The sequence below is a fragment of the Oryctolagus cuniculus genome, chromosome 13 (assembly GCF_051225735.1).
Source record: "Oryctolagus cuniculus isolate XC-2025 breed Fujian yellow rabbit chromosome 13, ASM5122573v1, whole genome shotgun sequence".
In the NCBI taxonomy this organism is placed as follows: domain Eukaryota; kingdom Metazoa; phylum Chordata; class Mammalia; order Lagomorpha; family Leporidae; genus Oryctolagus; species Oryctolagus cuniculus.
In genome coordinates this window covers 61622460-61640011 of record NC_142879.1, presented here as the reverse complement: position 1 = coordinate 61640011, position 17552 = coordinate 61622460, and the positions used below count along the sequence as shown (strand labels likewise).

At 38.2% G+C, this 17552-nt stretch overlaps 1 protein-coding gene across 10 annotated transcripts in view; it reads right to left on the bottom strand.

Moving 5' to 3' along the window:
* Positions 1–17552, bottom strand: part of ERO1B (endoplasmic reticulum oxidoreductase 1 beta) — a 68005-nt gene that overhangs the window by 14563 nt on the left and 35890 nt on the right. For 4 of the 10 annotated variants that reach the window (XR_016219037.1, XR_016219038.1, XR_016219036.1 and 1 more), the window contains exons 6-9: positions 17199–17272; positions 14410–14530; positions 14235–14281; positions 8543–8583 (exon numbers count right to left, since the gene is read on the bottom strand). Coding sequence is in view for 5 of the 10 variants with exons in the window: in XM_051820764.3 (XP_051676724.3) it covers positions 8572–8583; positions 14235–14281; positions 14410–14530; positions 17199–17272 (254 nt within the window). In the remaining 5 variants the exon portion in view is untranslated. The remainder of the gene's footprint in view (positions 1–8542; positions 8584–14234; positions 14282–14409; positions 14531–17198; positions 17273–17552) is intronic. The other 6 variants (XR_016219035.1, XM_051820764.3, XM_089311648.1 and 3 more) reach the window with 2 other exon arrangements.

Below are 17552 nucleotides of genomic sequence, written 5' to 3'. Positions count from 1 at the left end.
ATTTTTTATTGAAAAAATAGTGATAGAAAACTAACACATAGATGAATTGAGTAGAACTCAAGGAGACAGATGGTAGTGTATTTGACTCTTCAGAGTCTTCACACTTTGCAATAACTACAAACATCTTTTTACTGATTCATTGATTCAACATATGCTGCCTAAGAAGCATTCATTTTTATTTCACTTGTTCAAAAAATCTCACGTGGCAACTGGAAAAAGTAGCTCAGAAGGTCTTCAATAATTTGGCCTCTACCCATCTTTTTCATTTAACCTATCAACAGTCTTTCCTACTGCTAAAGGGTCTCCCTAGTGGGCTTGACTTTTCCTTTCTAAAATCTTTGGTACATAGTATTTCCCCCAAATAGCACATACCATCCAATTCTACTGGCCTAGACTGGCCCCATTATTTAAAATTCACTTCAAGTGCTTAGTCCCTCCCATTAGTTTTCCTGTATCACACCAGTGTTGATTTGTTTTGCCCATAAGGAGCTATATCACCTACTTTTTGTACTATGTACCAAGTATGTCTTACCCGATTACAATTATTTATGCACAGTAATTATCTTTCCTACTATATATCATCACCCTCTAGAGGGTAGGCATCACGTTTTAAACGTCATCCTTTCCTGCAAAATGCCCAACATGGTCCCCTAGAACACAGATAAGGGGGCGGAGCCAAGATGGCGGAATAGTGAGGGCACGCACCGATAGTCCAGGAAAAGATAGTTTAATAAAAGTGGAGTTACAGTAGCCTCAGGAAAAGGATCAGGAAAAAATTGCAGAGGAAACTCTTCCAGATCTAGTGGATGTGACTCGGAGGACCTACGGGGAGAGCAAGGTCGCCCACCGCGTGGAAGCCAAGCCGTGGGAGCCGAGCCGCAGAGTCTGTGCGCCAGCACTGGAAGGGGAGGTGAGACAAAAACTTCAGTAACCCGAGACACTGGCAGGGAAAGGCAGAAAGAGCCTACAGGGAACGATGCCTGAAGCCCCACTGGGGAAAGTTCACCAGGCTGACTGGAGGAGAAAAAAAAAAACGAATAAATAAGGGGAACCGGCACGGACTTTAGCCTCTCTCTACACTCACCTTACAAAGCCGAGCAAGACAAAGAGCAGGCGCCATTTTACGTATGTAAAGTGGCACCCACCCGAAGCCAAGCAGAAAAACCTGACTCTGGTGGGGAAAAATAACAGGAGGTTAAGACCTAGTGAAAGTGTGGAGCTAACGAACTGGGACTGTGAAAATCGGGGGGGGGGGGGGGGGGCAAGAGAACTCACCAAGTAAACAAACTTGGTAACCTGGGCAACCTGGTGAAAGACTGCTGAGAAATTTGAGACCACACTGAGGGCTGCATAAACTCTTTGTATGGTCCCAGGGGTAACCAGACAAATACCCACAGGGGCCAGATTTCATACATCAACTACCCTCAATTCCACTCAGCTGTGTGGAATTGCTTCCCAACTGAGTCAAAAAAAAAAAAAAAAGAGAGAGAGAGAGAGAGAGAGAGAGAGAGAGAACTAGAGAACAATCTGTGTGAGTCACCTTTGGCACACCCTTAACCCTGAAGAACCAAACAGAGCTCTATGGTCACACCCATCACAACCTCTAAGGATCCATCAAAAGCAGACAGTCCACTTAATCTAGAGTCATAGTATAACGAGAAAAAACACCACAGTGAAGAAACCAAAGAATATCTCCAATATGCCAAACAACAAATGCAAAAACCGAGGTAACAAGAACAAGGAAGACACTATGACGCCCCCAAATGAAATAGACACCCCAATTCAAGATTATGAAGATGATGAGATGGAAGAAATGCAAGAAGCAGATCTCAAAAAATTGATAAGAACATTAAGAAGTTCTCAAAAACAAATTCTTGAACTACAGAAATCCTTAATGGACAAGATAGAAAATCTCTCTCATGAAAATGAAATATTAAGGAGGAATCAAAATGAAACGAAACAACTAGTAGAACATGAAACTGTGATAGTGACGAGAAATCATAATGAAATGAAGAATTCAACAGATCAAATGACAAACACATTATAGAGCCTTAAAAACAGAATGGGTGAAGCAGAAGAGAGAATATCGGACTTAGAAGACAGAGAACAGGAAAGGATACAGTCAAACCAAAGAAAAGAAGAGGAAATTAGAAATCTAAAAAATATTGTTGGGAATCTACAGGATACTATTTAAAAAAACAACATTCGGGTTCTAGGAGTTCCTGAAGGCATGGAGAGGGAGAAAGGATTAGAAGGCCTTTTTAGTGAGATACTAGCAGAAAATTTCCCAGGTTTGGAAAAAGACAGAGACATCCTAGTACAGGAAGCTCATAGAACCCCTAATAAACATGACCAAAAGAGATCCTCACCACGACACGTTGTAATTAAACTCACCGCAGTGAAACATAAAGAAAAGATCCTAAAATGTGCAAGAGAGAAACATCAGATTACTCTCAGAGGATCTCCAATTAGACTCACTGCAGACTTCTCATCAGAAACCCTATAAGCTAGAAGGGAATGGCGAGATATAGCCCAGGTACTAAGAGAGAAAAACTGCCAGCCCAGAATATTACATCCTGCAAAGCTCTCATTTGTGAATGAAGGTGAAATAAAGACCTTTCACAGCAAACAGAAATTGAAAGAATTTGTCGCCACTCGTCAGCCCAGCAAAAGATGCTTAAAGATGTGTTACACACAGAAACACAGTCATCAATATGAAAGAAGGTAAAGGAAGGAAACCTCACAGCAAAAGATCACAGAGAGTTCAAAACATATATTAGAAGATATCTTTGGCAAATGGCAGGGCAAAGTTACTACTTATCAATAGTCACATTGAACGTTAATGGCCTGAACTGTCCAGTTAAAAGACACAGATTGGCTGATTGGGTTAAGGAATAAAACCCATCTATTTGCTGCTTACAAGAAACACATCTTTCCAACAAAGATCCATACAGACTGAAAGTGAAAGGCTGGAAAAAGATATACCATGCCAACAGAAATGAAAAAAGAGTGGACGTAGCCATCTTAATATCGGACAACATAAACTTTACCACAAAAACTGTTAGGAGAGACAAAGATGGGCACTATATACTGATTAAGGGATCAATTCAACAGGAAGATATAATGATTATCAATGTATATGCACCTAATTACAGGGCACCGGTTTATTTAAAATATTTGTTAAGGGACTTAAAGGGAGACTTAGACTCCAATACAATAGTACTGGGGGACTTCAATACTCCACTCTCAGAAATAGACAGATCAAAAGGACAGAAGACCAACAAGGAGACAGTAGATTCAAACAACGCTATAGCCCAAATGGATCTAAGAGACATCTACAGAACTTTTCATCCTACACAGAAAGCATTTACATTCTTCTCAGCACTACATGGAACCTTCTCCAGCATTGACCACATACTAGGCCATAAAGCAAGTCTCAGCAAATTCAAAAGAATTAGAATCATACGATGTAGCTTCTCAGACCATAAAGGAATGAAGTTGGAAAATAGCAACTCAGGAATCCCTAGAGCATATGCAAACACATGGAGATTGAACAACATGCTCCTGAATGAACAATGGGTCATAGAAGAAATCACAAAAGAAATCAAACATTTTCTGTAAGTAAATGAGGATAACAGCACAACATACCAAAATTTATGGGACACAGGAAAAGCAGTATTAAGAGGAAAGTTTATATCAATAGGGGCCTACATCAAGAAATTGGAAAGACACCAAATAAATGAGCTTTCAATGCATCTCAAGGATCTAGAAAATCTGTAGCAAACCAGACCCAAATCCAGTAGAAGAGAAATAATTAAAATCAGAGAAGAAATCAACAGGATTGAATCCAAAAAAAACATTACAAAAAATCAGGCAAACAAGGAGTTGGTTTTTTGAAAAAAAAAAAAAAAAATTGACACCCCATTGGCCCAAATAACTAAGAAAAGAAGAGAAAAGACCCAAATCAATAAAATCAGAGATGAAAAAGGAAACGTAACAACAGACAGTACAGAAATAAAAAGAATCATCAGAAATTACTACAAGGACTTGTATGCCAGCAAACAGGGAAACCTATCAGAAATGGATACATTCCTACCTAAATTGAACCAGGAAAACATAGAAAACCCAAACAGACCCATAACTGAGACAGAAATTGAAACAGTAATAAAGGCCCTCCCAACAAAGAAAAGCCCAGGACCAATGCATTCACTGCTGAATTCTACCAGACATTTAAAGAAGAACTAACTCCAATTCTTCTCAAACTATTCAGAACAATCGAAAAAGAGGGAATCCTCGCAAATTCTTTCTATGAAGCCAGCATCACCTTAATTCCTAAACCGGAAAAAGATGCAGCATTGAAAGAGAATTACAGACCAATATCCCTGAAGAACATAGATGCAAAAATCCTCAATAAAATTCTGGCCAATAGAATGCAACAACACATCAGAAAGATCGTCCACCCAGACCAAGTGGGATTTATCCCTGGTATGCAGGGATGGTTCAATGTGTGCAAAACAATCAATGTGATACACCACATTCACAGGCTGCAGAAGAAAAAGCATATGATTACCTTATAGATGCAGAGAACGCATTTGATAAAATACAACACCCTTTCATGATGAAAACTCTAAGCAAACTGGGAATGGAAGGAACATTCCTCAATACAATCAAAGCAGTTGATGAAAAACCCACGGCCAACATCCTATTGAATGGGGAAAAGTTGGAAGCATTTCCACTGAGATCTGGTACCAGACAGGGATGCCCACTCTCACCACTGCTATTCAATATAGCTCTCGAAGTTCTAGCCAGAGCTATTAGGCAAGAAAAAGAAATTAAAGGGATACAAATTTGGAAGGAAAAATTCAAACTATCCCTCTTTGCAGATGATATGAATCTTTATTTAGGGGACCCAAAGAACTCTACTAAGAGACTATTAGAACTCATAGAAGAGTTTGGCAAAGTAGCAAGATATAAAACCAATACACAAAAATCAACAGCCTTTTATACACAGGCAATGCCACAGCTGAGGAAGAACTTCTAAGATCAATCCCATTCACAATAGCTACAAAAACAATCAAATACCTTGGAATAAACTTAACCAGGGACGTTAAAGATCTCTACAATGAAAATTACAAAACCTTAAAGAAATAGAAGAAGATACCAAAAAATGGAGAAATCTTCCATGCTCATGGATTGGGAGAATCAATATCATCAAAATGTCCATTCTCCCATAAGCAATTTATACATTCAATGCAATACCAATAAAGATACCGAAGACATTCTTCTCAGATCTGGAAAAAATGATGCTGAAATTCATATGGAGACACAGGAGACCTCGAATAGCTAAAGCAATCTTGTACAACAAAAACGAAGCCGGAGGCATCACAATACCAGATTTCAGGACATACTACAGGGCAGTTGTTATCAAAACAGCACGGTACTGGTACAGAAACAGAAGGATAGACCAATGGAACAGAATTGAAACACCAGAAATCAATCCAAACATCTACAGCCAACTCATATTTGATCAAGGATCCAAAACCAATCCCTAGGGTAAGGACAGTCTATTCAATAAATGGTACTGGGAAAATTGGATTTCCATGTGTAGAAGCATGAAGCAAGACCCCTACCTTTCACCTTACACAAAAATTCACTCAACATGGATTAACGACTTAAATCTAAGACCCGACACCATCAAATTATTAGCATTGGAGAAACCCTGCAAGATACAGGTACTGGCAAACACCTCTTGGAAAACACCCCAGAAGCACAGGCAGTCAAAGCCAAAATTAACATTTGGGATTGCATCAAATTGAGAAGTTTCTGTTCTTCAAAAGAAACAGGAAAGTGAAGAGGCAACCAACAGAATGGGGAAAAATATTTGCAAACTATGCAACAGGTAAAGGGTTGATAACCAGAATCTACAAAGAAATCAAGAAACTCCACAACAACAAAACAAACAACCCACTTAAGAGATGGGCCAAGGACCTCAATAGACATTTTTCAAAAGAGGAAATCCAAAGGGCCAACAGACACATGAAAAAATGTTCAAGATCACTAGCAATCAGGGAAATGCAAATCAAAACCACAATGAGGTTTCACCTCACCCCGGTTAGAATGGCTCACATTCAGAAATCTACCAACAATAGTTGCAGGAGAGGATGTGGGGAAAAAGAGACACTAACCCACTGTTGGTGGGAATGCAAACTGGTCAAGCCACTATGGAAGTCAGTCTGGAGATTCCTCAGAAACCTGAATATAATCCTACCATACAACCTAGCCAAACTACTCCTTGGAATTTACCCAAAGGAAATTAAATTGGCAAACAAAAAAAGCTGTCTGCACATTAATGTTTATTGCAGCTCAATTCACAATAGCTAAGACCTGGAACCAACCCAAATGTCCATCAACAGTAGACTGGATAAAGAAATTATGGGACATGTACTCTATAGAATACTATACAGCAGTCAAAAACAATGAAATCCGGTCATTTGCAACAAGATGGAGGAATTTGGAAAACATCATGCTGAGTGAATTAAGCCAGTCCCAAAGGGACAAATATCATATGTTCTCCCTGATCGGCGACAACTAACTGAGCACCAAAGGGGAAACCTGTTGAAGTGAAATGGACACTATGAGAAACAGTGACTTGATCAGCTCTTGTCCTGACTGTTGATGTACAATATAACACTTTATCCATTTTAGTATTTTTTTTGTTCTAGTACTATTGGTTGAACACAGTAATTAACACACAATTATTCTTGGGTGTTTAAATTTTAACTGAAAAGTGATCCCTGTTAGGAATTTGGAAAACATTATGCTGAGTGAAATAAGCCAGTCCCAAAGGGACAAATATCGTATGCTCTCCCTAATCGGTGACAACTAACCGAGCACCAAAAAGGAAACCTGTTGAAGTGAATTGAACACTATGGGAAACGGTGACTTGATCAGCCCTTCCCTGACTGTTGAACAACTTAATATGTTATCCCGCTTAGTATTTTTTTTTGTTTGTTCTACTTAATACTTTTGGTTGAATACTGTAATCAATACAAAGTTATTCTTAAGTGTTGAAACTTAACTGAAAAGTGATTGTTATCAAATATAAGAGAGGGAATAAGAGAGGGAATAGATGTGCAATTTGGGACATGCTCAAGCTGACTTGCCCCAAATGGTAGAGTTAGAAACATACCAGGGAATTCCAATTCAATCCCATCAAGGTGGCATGTACCAATGCCATCTCACTAGTCCTGGTGATCAATTTCTGTTCACAATTGATCATAATGATCGGACTAAGAGCCAAAGGGATCACATAAACAAGACTAGTGTCTGCAAATACTAACCGATGGAATAAAAAAGGGAGAGAACGATCCAACATGGGAAGTGGGATACACAGCAGACTCATAGAATGGCAGATGTCCTAAACAGCACTCTGGCCTCAGAATCAGCCCATAAGGCATGCGGATCTGGCTGAAAAGCCCATGAGAGTATTTCAGGCATGGAAAGCAAAGACACTCTGGCAAAAAAAAAAAAAATGACCTAAATGAAAGATCTCTGTGAGTGAGATCCCAGTGGAAAGAACAGGTCATCAAAGAAGGAGGTACCTTTCTCTGAAGGGAGGAGAGAACTTCCACTTTGACTACGACCTTGTCTAAATATGATCAGAGTCGGTGAACTCAAAAGGCTTCCATTGCCTTGGCAACTCATGACAAGAGCCTAGGGTGATTACTGATGCCATAAACAAGAGTGTCCATTTGTTAAGTCAACAACAGGAGTCACTGTGCACTTACTCCTCATGTAGGATCTCTGTCCTGAATGTGCTGTGCATTGTGATTTAATGCTATAACTAGTACTCAGACAGTATTTTTCACTTTGTGTTTCTATGTGGGTGCAAACTGTTGAAATCTTTACTTAATATATGTTAAACTGATCTTCTGTATATAAAGAGAATTGAAAATGAATCTTGATGTGAATTGAAGGAGAGAGGGAGTGGGAAAGGGGAGGGTTGCAGGTGGGAGGGAAGTTATGGGGGGGGAAGCCATTGTAATCCATAAGCTGTACTTTGGAAATTTATATTCATTAAATAAATGTTAAAAAAAAAGAACACAGATAAATAAATATTCAGTTGAAGGAATTATTTTGGCTGTTTTAGGGTACACAGTGATACATATTTAATCAGTAACCTGAAGTAACCAATTATTTATAAATTAGCTCTTCATCAGATTAAGTATTATAACAGGTTATAAATTTTAAAGCGAATAAAAAAGTTCACAAGACAAACTATCTGATAAAACTTCCTTAACTTCTCTACATTTCCCTAGCACATGTTCAAGTAGGTTGTAATAGAAAATGAAGAACTTGGAAGACAAATTTGGTTTCTAACTAAACAGTTAGGTAAAATGGTCTTTATATATATTTTTTTTTTACATAGTATAAATTCATATTGTAAAACATAGTCTTATTTTTTGGTAGCTATTTTCTGGAAAAAGAAATATTTTCTTTTGAATCAAATCAAGTAAAATTTTGACCATTAGAAATACTTCACTTGAAGCAAACACACGAGTTTCATCTCACCATTATCTTCACCTATAAGAGAAAATAGAAAGTATTCTTAAAAATGTCTAATATAATCACATTCCAATTACATTTAATATAATATGGACTTACAGCATACCACTTAAACTATCAGTTACATGCTGGGCCTTGGTCAGCGTGTAGCCATCCTTAAATGAGGCTTCTTAAGGATAAAGGCCAAAATTACAAGATTTTCATATGGTTTATACAATAAACAGCATATAATAAAACTAAAAATATAGGCCGGCACTGCAGCTCACTAGGCTATCCTCCGCCTGCGGCATTGACACTCAGGGTTCTAGTCCTGGTTGGGGCGCCGGATTCTGTCCCAGTTGTTCCTCTTCCAGTCCAGCTCTCTGCTGTGGCCTGGGAGGGCAGCAGAGGATGGCCCAAGTGCTTGGGCCCCTGAACCCGCATGGGAGACCAGGAGGAAGCACCTGGCTCCTGGCTTCAGATCGGTGTAGCCTGCCGGCTGTAGCGGCCATTTAGGGGGTGAACCAATGGAAGGAAGACCTTTCTCTCTCTAACTCTGCCTGTCAAAAAAAAAAATATATATATGTGTGTGTGTGTGTGTGTGTGTATAAAGATCTTTTTTATATAAAGATTTATTTGAAAGAAAGAAAGAACAAGTGAGTGATCAATGTTCCATCTACTAGTTCAATTCCCCAACAGCCAGGGCTGGGCCAAGAAGATCCATGTATTTGCTCATCATCTGCTGCCTTCAAGATGTTTTAGCAAGAAGCTGGTTCAGAAACAGAAGAGCCAAGACTTGAGCTGGCAATCTAATATGGGTTGCAGATGTCCCAGACATCAGGTTAACCCACTACCCATCCCCAAGATCTAGTTTTAATAATTAACAAACATATGATGCTTTTCCTTTAATCATTATATATAAAGAACACTCTCTGAACGTAACTGTTTCTATGCTAGAATACTTTTGGAATTTGCTGCTCTTCATCTTTTCATTACTCCTTTGTCAGAGAGGTGGTTTGCAAATATTTTTTTCCATTCTGTTGGATATCTTTTCATTCTATTGATGATTTCCTTTGCTGTGGAAAAGTTTTGGAGTTTGACACAGTCCCATTTGCTTAGTTTTGCTTTTGTTACCTGTACTTTGTAGATCCTGCCCAAGAAGTTGTCCCCTATACTAATGTCACTAACTGTTTCCCCTACATTTTCTTCCAACAAATTTACAGTCTCAAGTCTCAAATTCAGGTCTTGAGTTCATTTTTTGTTTATGATAACAGGTATGGATCTAATGTCATTCTTCTACATATATAAATCAAATTTTGCCAGCATAATTTGAGGATGAGACTGTCCTACTCTACTGTAAGGTGTAAGCAGTTTTGTCAAAAATCAGCAGGTTAGCAGGCGCCGCGGCTCACTAGGCTAATCCTCCACCTAGCGGCGCCAGCACACCAGGTTCTAGTCCCGGTCAGGGCGCCGGATTCTGTCCCGGTTGCCCCTCTTCCAGGCCAGCTCTCCGCTGTGGCCAGGGAGTGCAGTGGAGGATGGCCCAAGTACTTGGGCTCTGCACCCCATGGGAGACCAGGATAAGTACCTGGCTCCTGCCTTTGGATCAGCGCGGTGCGCCAGCCGCAGTGCGCTGGCCGCAGCGGCCATTGGAGGGTGAACCAATGGCAAAGGAAGACCTTTCTGTCTCTCTCTCTCACTGTCCACTCTGTCAAAAAAAAAAAAAAATCAGCAGGTTATATGTATGTAGACAACTTTCTGGGAACTCTATTCTGTTCCACTGATCTATATATCAGTTTTTATGTCAGGACCACGCTGTTATAGCTACTCTAGCTTTGTAGTATGAAGTCAGGTATTGTAAAGCCTCCAGCTTGATTTTTCTTGTTCTGGATCACTTTGGCTATTCTGAGTCTTTTGTGATTCCATATGAATTTCAGGATTGTTTTTTCTAATTCTGTAAAGAATGCCAATGGTATTTTGATAGGGATTGCATTGAATCTGTAGATTGCTTTAGGCAGTATAGACATTTTAATGATACCAATTCTTCTGATCTATGAGCAAGGAGCATCTCCGATTTTTTGTGGTGTTGATGATTCCTTTCATCAATGTTTAATAATTTTTATTAAAGATATCTTTCACTTTTTGGTTAAATTTATTAATAAATATTTGAATTTTGTGGCTATTGTAAATGAGATTTCTTTCTTGATTTCTTTTTCTGTGGGTTCATGATTAGCATATTAAAAAGCTACTGGTTTTTATATGTTTATTTTGCAACCTCCAACTTTACTGAATTAGTTTATCAATTCTAACAGCTTTTTGGTGGAGTGTTTAGGTTTTCTACGTACAACATCATGACATCTGTAAACATGAGTATTTAGACTTCTGAATATATCAACAACTTAACAACAACAACAAAAACAACCAATACTATTGAAAAATGGGCAAAGGACTTAAAAGAACAAATACAAACAGCTAACAGATACATGAAAAAATGCCCAACATCACTAGCCACAAATGCAAATCAAAACCACAATGAGATATCACCTCACCGTCAGAATGGCTAAAATCCAAACACAGAGAGTAACAAGTGCTGACAAGAATGTGGACAAAGGAGAACACTTATGCACTGCTGGTGGGAATGTAAATTAGTGCAGTCACTATGGAAAGGTGTGGAGATTTCTTTAAACACAAGAAATAGACTTGCTATATGATCCAGCAGTCCCACTACTGGGTATATACCCAAAAGACTTGAACACAATATATCAAAGAGACACCTGCACCACATTTATAGCATATATAAATATACACACACACACACACTGGAATATTATTCAGTTGTAAAAAATAATAAATTCTCCCATTTGCAGCAAAGTAGATGCAACCTGAGGATATCATGCTGACTGAAATAAGCCAGACCTGGGGCTGGCGCTGTAGCATAGTGGGTAGAGCCCCCATCTGCAGTACTGGCATCCCATGTGGATGCAGGTTTGAGTCCTAGCTGCTCCACTTCCAATCCAGCTCTCTGCTAATACACCTGGGAAAGTAGTGGAAGATGGCCCAAGTGCTTTGGCCACTGCCTCAATGTGGCAGAACTGGAAGAAGCTCCGGGATTTGGAACAGCCCAACTCTAGTAGTTGCAGCCATTTGGGGAGTGAACCAGCGGATGGAAGACCTCTCTCTCTCTGTCTCTACCTCTCTCTGTAATTCTTTCAAATAAATAAATCTTTTAAAAATATATTAAAAAATAAAAAAGAAATTAGCCAGACCCGGAAAGACAAATAACCAGATGTTCTCCCTTATATGTGGCAACTAAAATTTAAAAAACAAACAAAAGGAAGAAACTGCTGCTCTTCAGCAGACATTAAGAGCAGTTGGTGAAAACCTCACTGTGATACTGCTTCACAGCTGCCTAGAGGTGGGGAAGAGGCCAGAAGGTATGAGCTCTAGGGCTCCACAGCAGCTCTGCATCTCTCAGCTTTAAATGTGGGATTCTAATATTAAAATTTTATTTTTGGAAAAAAGGTTCTGTTGTTGAAAAACTGTTGGAAAAAACAGATGTAGAAGCCTCGTTGTTATGACTCAGGAATAATATGAAAGAAATACATTTAAAAAGATGGAAATCAGCATTTTCACAGGAGGTAAAAACACAAATAGCATCAGCAAAAGCTACTGAATTACTTCATGGAGAACTCTGACAGCTAGGACAAACTCTCTTCCCCTTACCTAATCTTTCGTCTGTCTTTTTCACATGGCTTTTCTCCTCTTTCTCTTACTACGCAGTGGTTCCCTTCCTCCCTTCATCTTTCTAGCAGTTCCATGTGTTTCATTTATTACATCATAGAAGGGAAGTGTTTCTTAGGACTTGATGGTTTAATTAAGTTAACAATTACATTTTTATTTTAAATGTAAGTGCCCATAGAAAAGATTTGGAAGAATAATCTCCAAACCCTGTACTATGGAAAAGAAAAGTGAGTAGGTCAGTGGGTGGGGAGAGCACTTTTCCTTTTTTACAACTTCTGAACTGCTTCAGTGTTTACGAATTTTCTGTAATTAAGACATTTAAACTGAAAAGAGAAAAGTTGTGACATTAAAAGTAGGAAAAGAGACAAAGGACAAGAAGTCACACAGGCCTTTTTCCTGACCCAATTCTGTTCTCCAGGTATTTAGAGCATGAATTTGAGGAAGAGTGTTTGCCCCATTGTTAAAGAGTGGGCATCTAAAAGCAGTCCATGCATTCAACCCTTTTCAGTGTATTTTGTTTTCAGAGGGTTCTAAATATACAAACCTAGACCAGGAAACTCCATTTCTTAAAACAATCCTGGTGTAAAGAAAACACTGGAAAGGCAGGTCAATTACAAGGTTGCTCCCAGAGTTTGGTTTCTCACCGAGTTTGTGGTAAACTGACTACATCAATATTGTTCCACTGAAATTTAATGCCAGATCTTATCTAATTAAAAATTTTTCTAATAGCCACATTTTAAAGAGTAAGAAGTATATATACACTATAACAATAATACATTATGTAATACAAGGGTTAAAATAGTCTTACCAAAATAAAGTTCTGCTTAATGGCAACAATATTACACTAGTTGTTTTTCAAAGGGACTAAAGTTAAACAAGATTTAAAATTCAGCTTCATAATAGCCACATTTCTTTGCTCAACAGCCCCAAGTAGTAACTGGTCACTTTGATTGACAGTGCAGGTCTAGGTTACTGCGTAAGTTTCTGAAACTTCTCTATCTATATTCTGACTCAAAGTGTGCTATACTTGGTCATCATTCTGGGCTGTATCCAGGAGCTTATTAGACTACTGGGCATGGGCCAGCGCCGCGGCTCACTAGGCTAATCCTCCGCCTTGCGGCGCCAGCACACCGGGTTCTAGTCCCAGTCAGGGCGCCGGATTCTGTCCCAGTTGCCCCTCTTCCAGGCCAGCTCTCTGCTGTGGCCAGGGAGTGCAGTGGAGGATGGCCCAAGTACCTGGGCCCTGCACCCCAGGGAAGACCAGGAGAAGTGCCTGGCGCCTGCCATCGGATCAGCGCAGTGCACCGGCCGCAGCGCGCCGGCCGTGGCGGCCATTGGAGGGTGAACCAAGCCAAAAGGAAGACCTTTCTCTCTGTCTCTCTCTCTCTGTCCACTCTGCCTGTCAAAAAGAAGAATACTGGGCATCACTCAAGACCTATGAAATCAGAACCTGTGTATTACTAATACTCTTGGGCAATTTGTATGCACACTGAAGTTTGAGGAGCATTGTTAAGAGCTATTAGTTCTCAAACTCGGCTGTACATTTGAATCATCTGGACAGTTTAAAAAATACCAACACCTAGGTCCTCATCCCAGGATTTTAACTTAAGTAGTATGGGGTAGGGACTGGGCATCCAGATTTTGAAAGAATTTTGACTTAAGTAGTATGGGGTAGGGACTGGGCATCCAGACTTTTTAAGAGTTCCTCAGGAAATCTGTAGTAGATATGGATTACTCATGTACTCTAATTTGTTTTGTTTTAAAGCTACTTTATAGTCTAGCACCCAGCAGGTACTCAATAAATGATCATAATTAAATGAAATGTATAGAAATACTGAGATTTAACTGTGAACCAATCCACACTATTAAACTAAGCAAAACATAAAAATTATCAATATGTAGTTATAAAAACATTTTATAAACAAGCTTCAAAGGCATGAAAAACCCACCTCGGCTAGGTGCAAGAGGATTTAAAGGACGATAAACAGATCGAGGCCTGAAAAAGAAAACACAAAACCCACACATAAAATGGTTTGACTTGTATATATTTTTTCCAGCAGTAACAAATCTTCCCTTCCCCCTGTCCCTTTAATCATTCCTCTTCCTCCCAGCCCCTCTAGTTACTTGAAACAGTTTTCTTCATAGATGCTGTTCCACACTCTCCATGCAGAGGACCCTTTATAGCCGGTGTAACGCTCTGGGTTCAGCAATAGGTCTACGTACTGAGCAGCTGGAGATCTCTCATCTGAAGAAGAAACAGTTCATACAAAATATCCATGTTTCACCATTTACGTAAAGTTTAACATTTTACAAAATAAACAGGACTACCCAAAGGTTAGTCGTGTTTTTTAAAGCCATTTCCAAATTAAATGGTAGAGTGGTTAGCAAACTTGTGACTATACTTGACCTAGAATTTGTAGTAACTTGGACCAATTACTTAAGAGAGAAGAAAAAACAATCCCTCTCTTTCCTTTGGATACTCAGTGCTCTTTCAAGTAATGTTAACATCTCTCTCCATATTAAAGGCAGCAATCATTTCCTCTTTTAATCATCAAGAATGATGCTTTAAGGGAAAAACGAAAAGTAAAAATCTATCACACTATTAATGAACCAATTACTTCACTCAGCAAACATTTACTGCACACCTACCATGTCCAGGCACTGTTCTAGCAACTAGAGATACAGAAGTGAGCCAAAGGAACAAAGCCCTTGCCCTCAAGTGGCTTACAATGTAGTTGGAAAGGACAGATGATAAACTGATAAACTAAGTAATATGCCAAATAGTCTCAGGCAGTTGGTGCTGGGGGCTAGGGGACAGAAACCGGCAGTGTAAAGAGACAAAGAGTGATGGTGGCTATTATTTTAGGATGATTAGAGCCACTTTAGTGAGATGACATTTGAGCAGAAACATGAACTGAAAGGAGCAAACCATGCATAAATGTAGCAAAAATGTCTAAGGCAGAAATAGCAGTTTATAGTAAAGGATATTAAATGCTAAATTATTTTAAAACTACTATTTTATATACAGGATTCATAAAGGAATCATCTTCTACTTAAATAAAGACAAAACCAACAACAAAACAGCAGGGAGCCAAGAGTGTATGGATATATTCACTAATAAAATGGGGTGAATAATCTATTAAGATTTTCATTTTAATGCACTGAATTTAGATAAAGAATAACAAACAGCAACTTGAAACCCACCCAAGTATAAACAATTGGATGTTATTGCTTCGAAGAGTAGTGGTAATAAACAGCATGGTTTTATATGCATAAGAATTATTTAAAATATAAAAGTCACTGATTAAATATATGATCCTAAAAATCTTAAAGGATGATATAAAATCATACAGCATTTCTCAGTTTTTATAATTTAAGAAACTAATATTTTAATCAGTACTATACTGATGATAGGTAATTGGTAATCTAGCACATCAATTTAATTAGCACAAATGATCTCTGCAATTGAGATTTTATTAAATATCTACTACAATTTGTACTCACAAAAATGTCTTATTAATTTGAAAACCAGATAAATTAGCAGTATTTTTTACATTAATTAAATAATAGGTGAAATAAGAGATAGGAAAAAAGTAACTGAGTATTAAGCACTCAAATATAATTAGAATGACAACCAAAGAGCCAATGAAAGAGTGAGCAATGATACAAGCACTTAACATAGGTACAACAGCTTGCTTTGATAAAATCTTTGCTGATTCTAAGCATCACAATCAGGATATTTCATTAATTTCCCATTAGTATTTCCAGATACCTAAAGAAACCTTCTTCAGGTTTCCTAAACATCTTTAGAAAGCAATACGATCACCCCCAGACACTTGAAGAGTTCAGAAAAATTTCTGCTGTCTTTTTCCACCTGTTTACTTGAACTCCAAATTCTTTCTCACCACCAGAAATATGACAATACCAAGGTAAAAGACTGAGAGGCCAAATGAATGAATTAAACCTACTCAGCACAATATATATATATATATATCATATATATTATATATAATAGAATCATGCATAATATAAAATTGAATCACTGTAATTGTCTTTTGTTAAAGACAGTGGTAGTTACTTAGTTTGACATTCTGGGAACTCTCTGAAAGAACACTGTGGAGAAGTTGACTTAGAATTCTCAATATTGGAAGGCAACTTTATGTGAGTTTGTTGAAGTCTCTGACAAGTTCCAGTGGAAACACTGTTATGTATTCACAGATCTTTACTAAAAGGGCTTCGACTGAAGGTCCATAGGAAATACAGTGTCATAACAGAAAGAGTATGGGTCTTAGATTCTTCAGATCTGGAATCAAATCCTGTTTCAGCCTCTTGATATTCTGTGATCTTGAGCAAGCTATTAATCTTTTTGAGGCTCAGTTTTCTCAAATATGCAATACACATCTATTCAGACAGCTGTAAATATCAGAAATAATGGGGCCAGCACATTGTGGTGCAGTGGGTTAAACAGTCACCTGTGATGTCAGTATCCCATATAAGCCTGGTTTGAGTACCAACTGCTCCACTTCTGATCCAGCTCTGTTAATGAGCCTGGGAAAGCAGAATATGGCCTGAATACTTGTGCCCCTGCCACCTACATAGGAGACCCAGAAAAGTTCCAGGCTCCAGTCTTCAGCCAGACCATTTGGGGAATGAACCAGTGAATGGAGGTTCTCTCTCTCTTTGTCCTCTCTCTGTAACTCTGCCTTTCAAATAAATAAATCTTTAAAATATTAAAAATAATTTATGGCACTTAACATAGGACCTGGAACACAGGCTCTCAATAAATGCCATCATGAATAAGATCTATGTAGCAAAATCTAGGATGAAAGCTGTAACTCAGATATTTTCACTGATTTATATGTCTTATAAAAGGATTAAAGTTAAAATTGAATTACAATAGTTTATTTTATTACCATCAAGTTCACAAAAATGATCCTGTGAATCATCATATCTTGCCCAGTCAATGAAAGCTTCTTTGCTTTGATTACTATGGGAAGGAGGAATAAAAAAGAAAAATAATTAAATTTGGAGTTGAAAATTTTAACACTGTATTCTAGTGTAATTAAAATAATCTGAGGTCACTTGCTTATTAGACAGATGCTGTCACAAATTCTGTATTAGTTACATGAAATAAAAAAACAAGTTACGATATATGAAAAAAACAGACTAACTTCCATGAGTGATTTGTATTTCCTAATTATATTAAAATTGCTATTAGCCCAAGTTCAATAACAATTTGACTAGAAATTAATTTTAAAATACATATA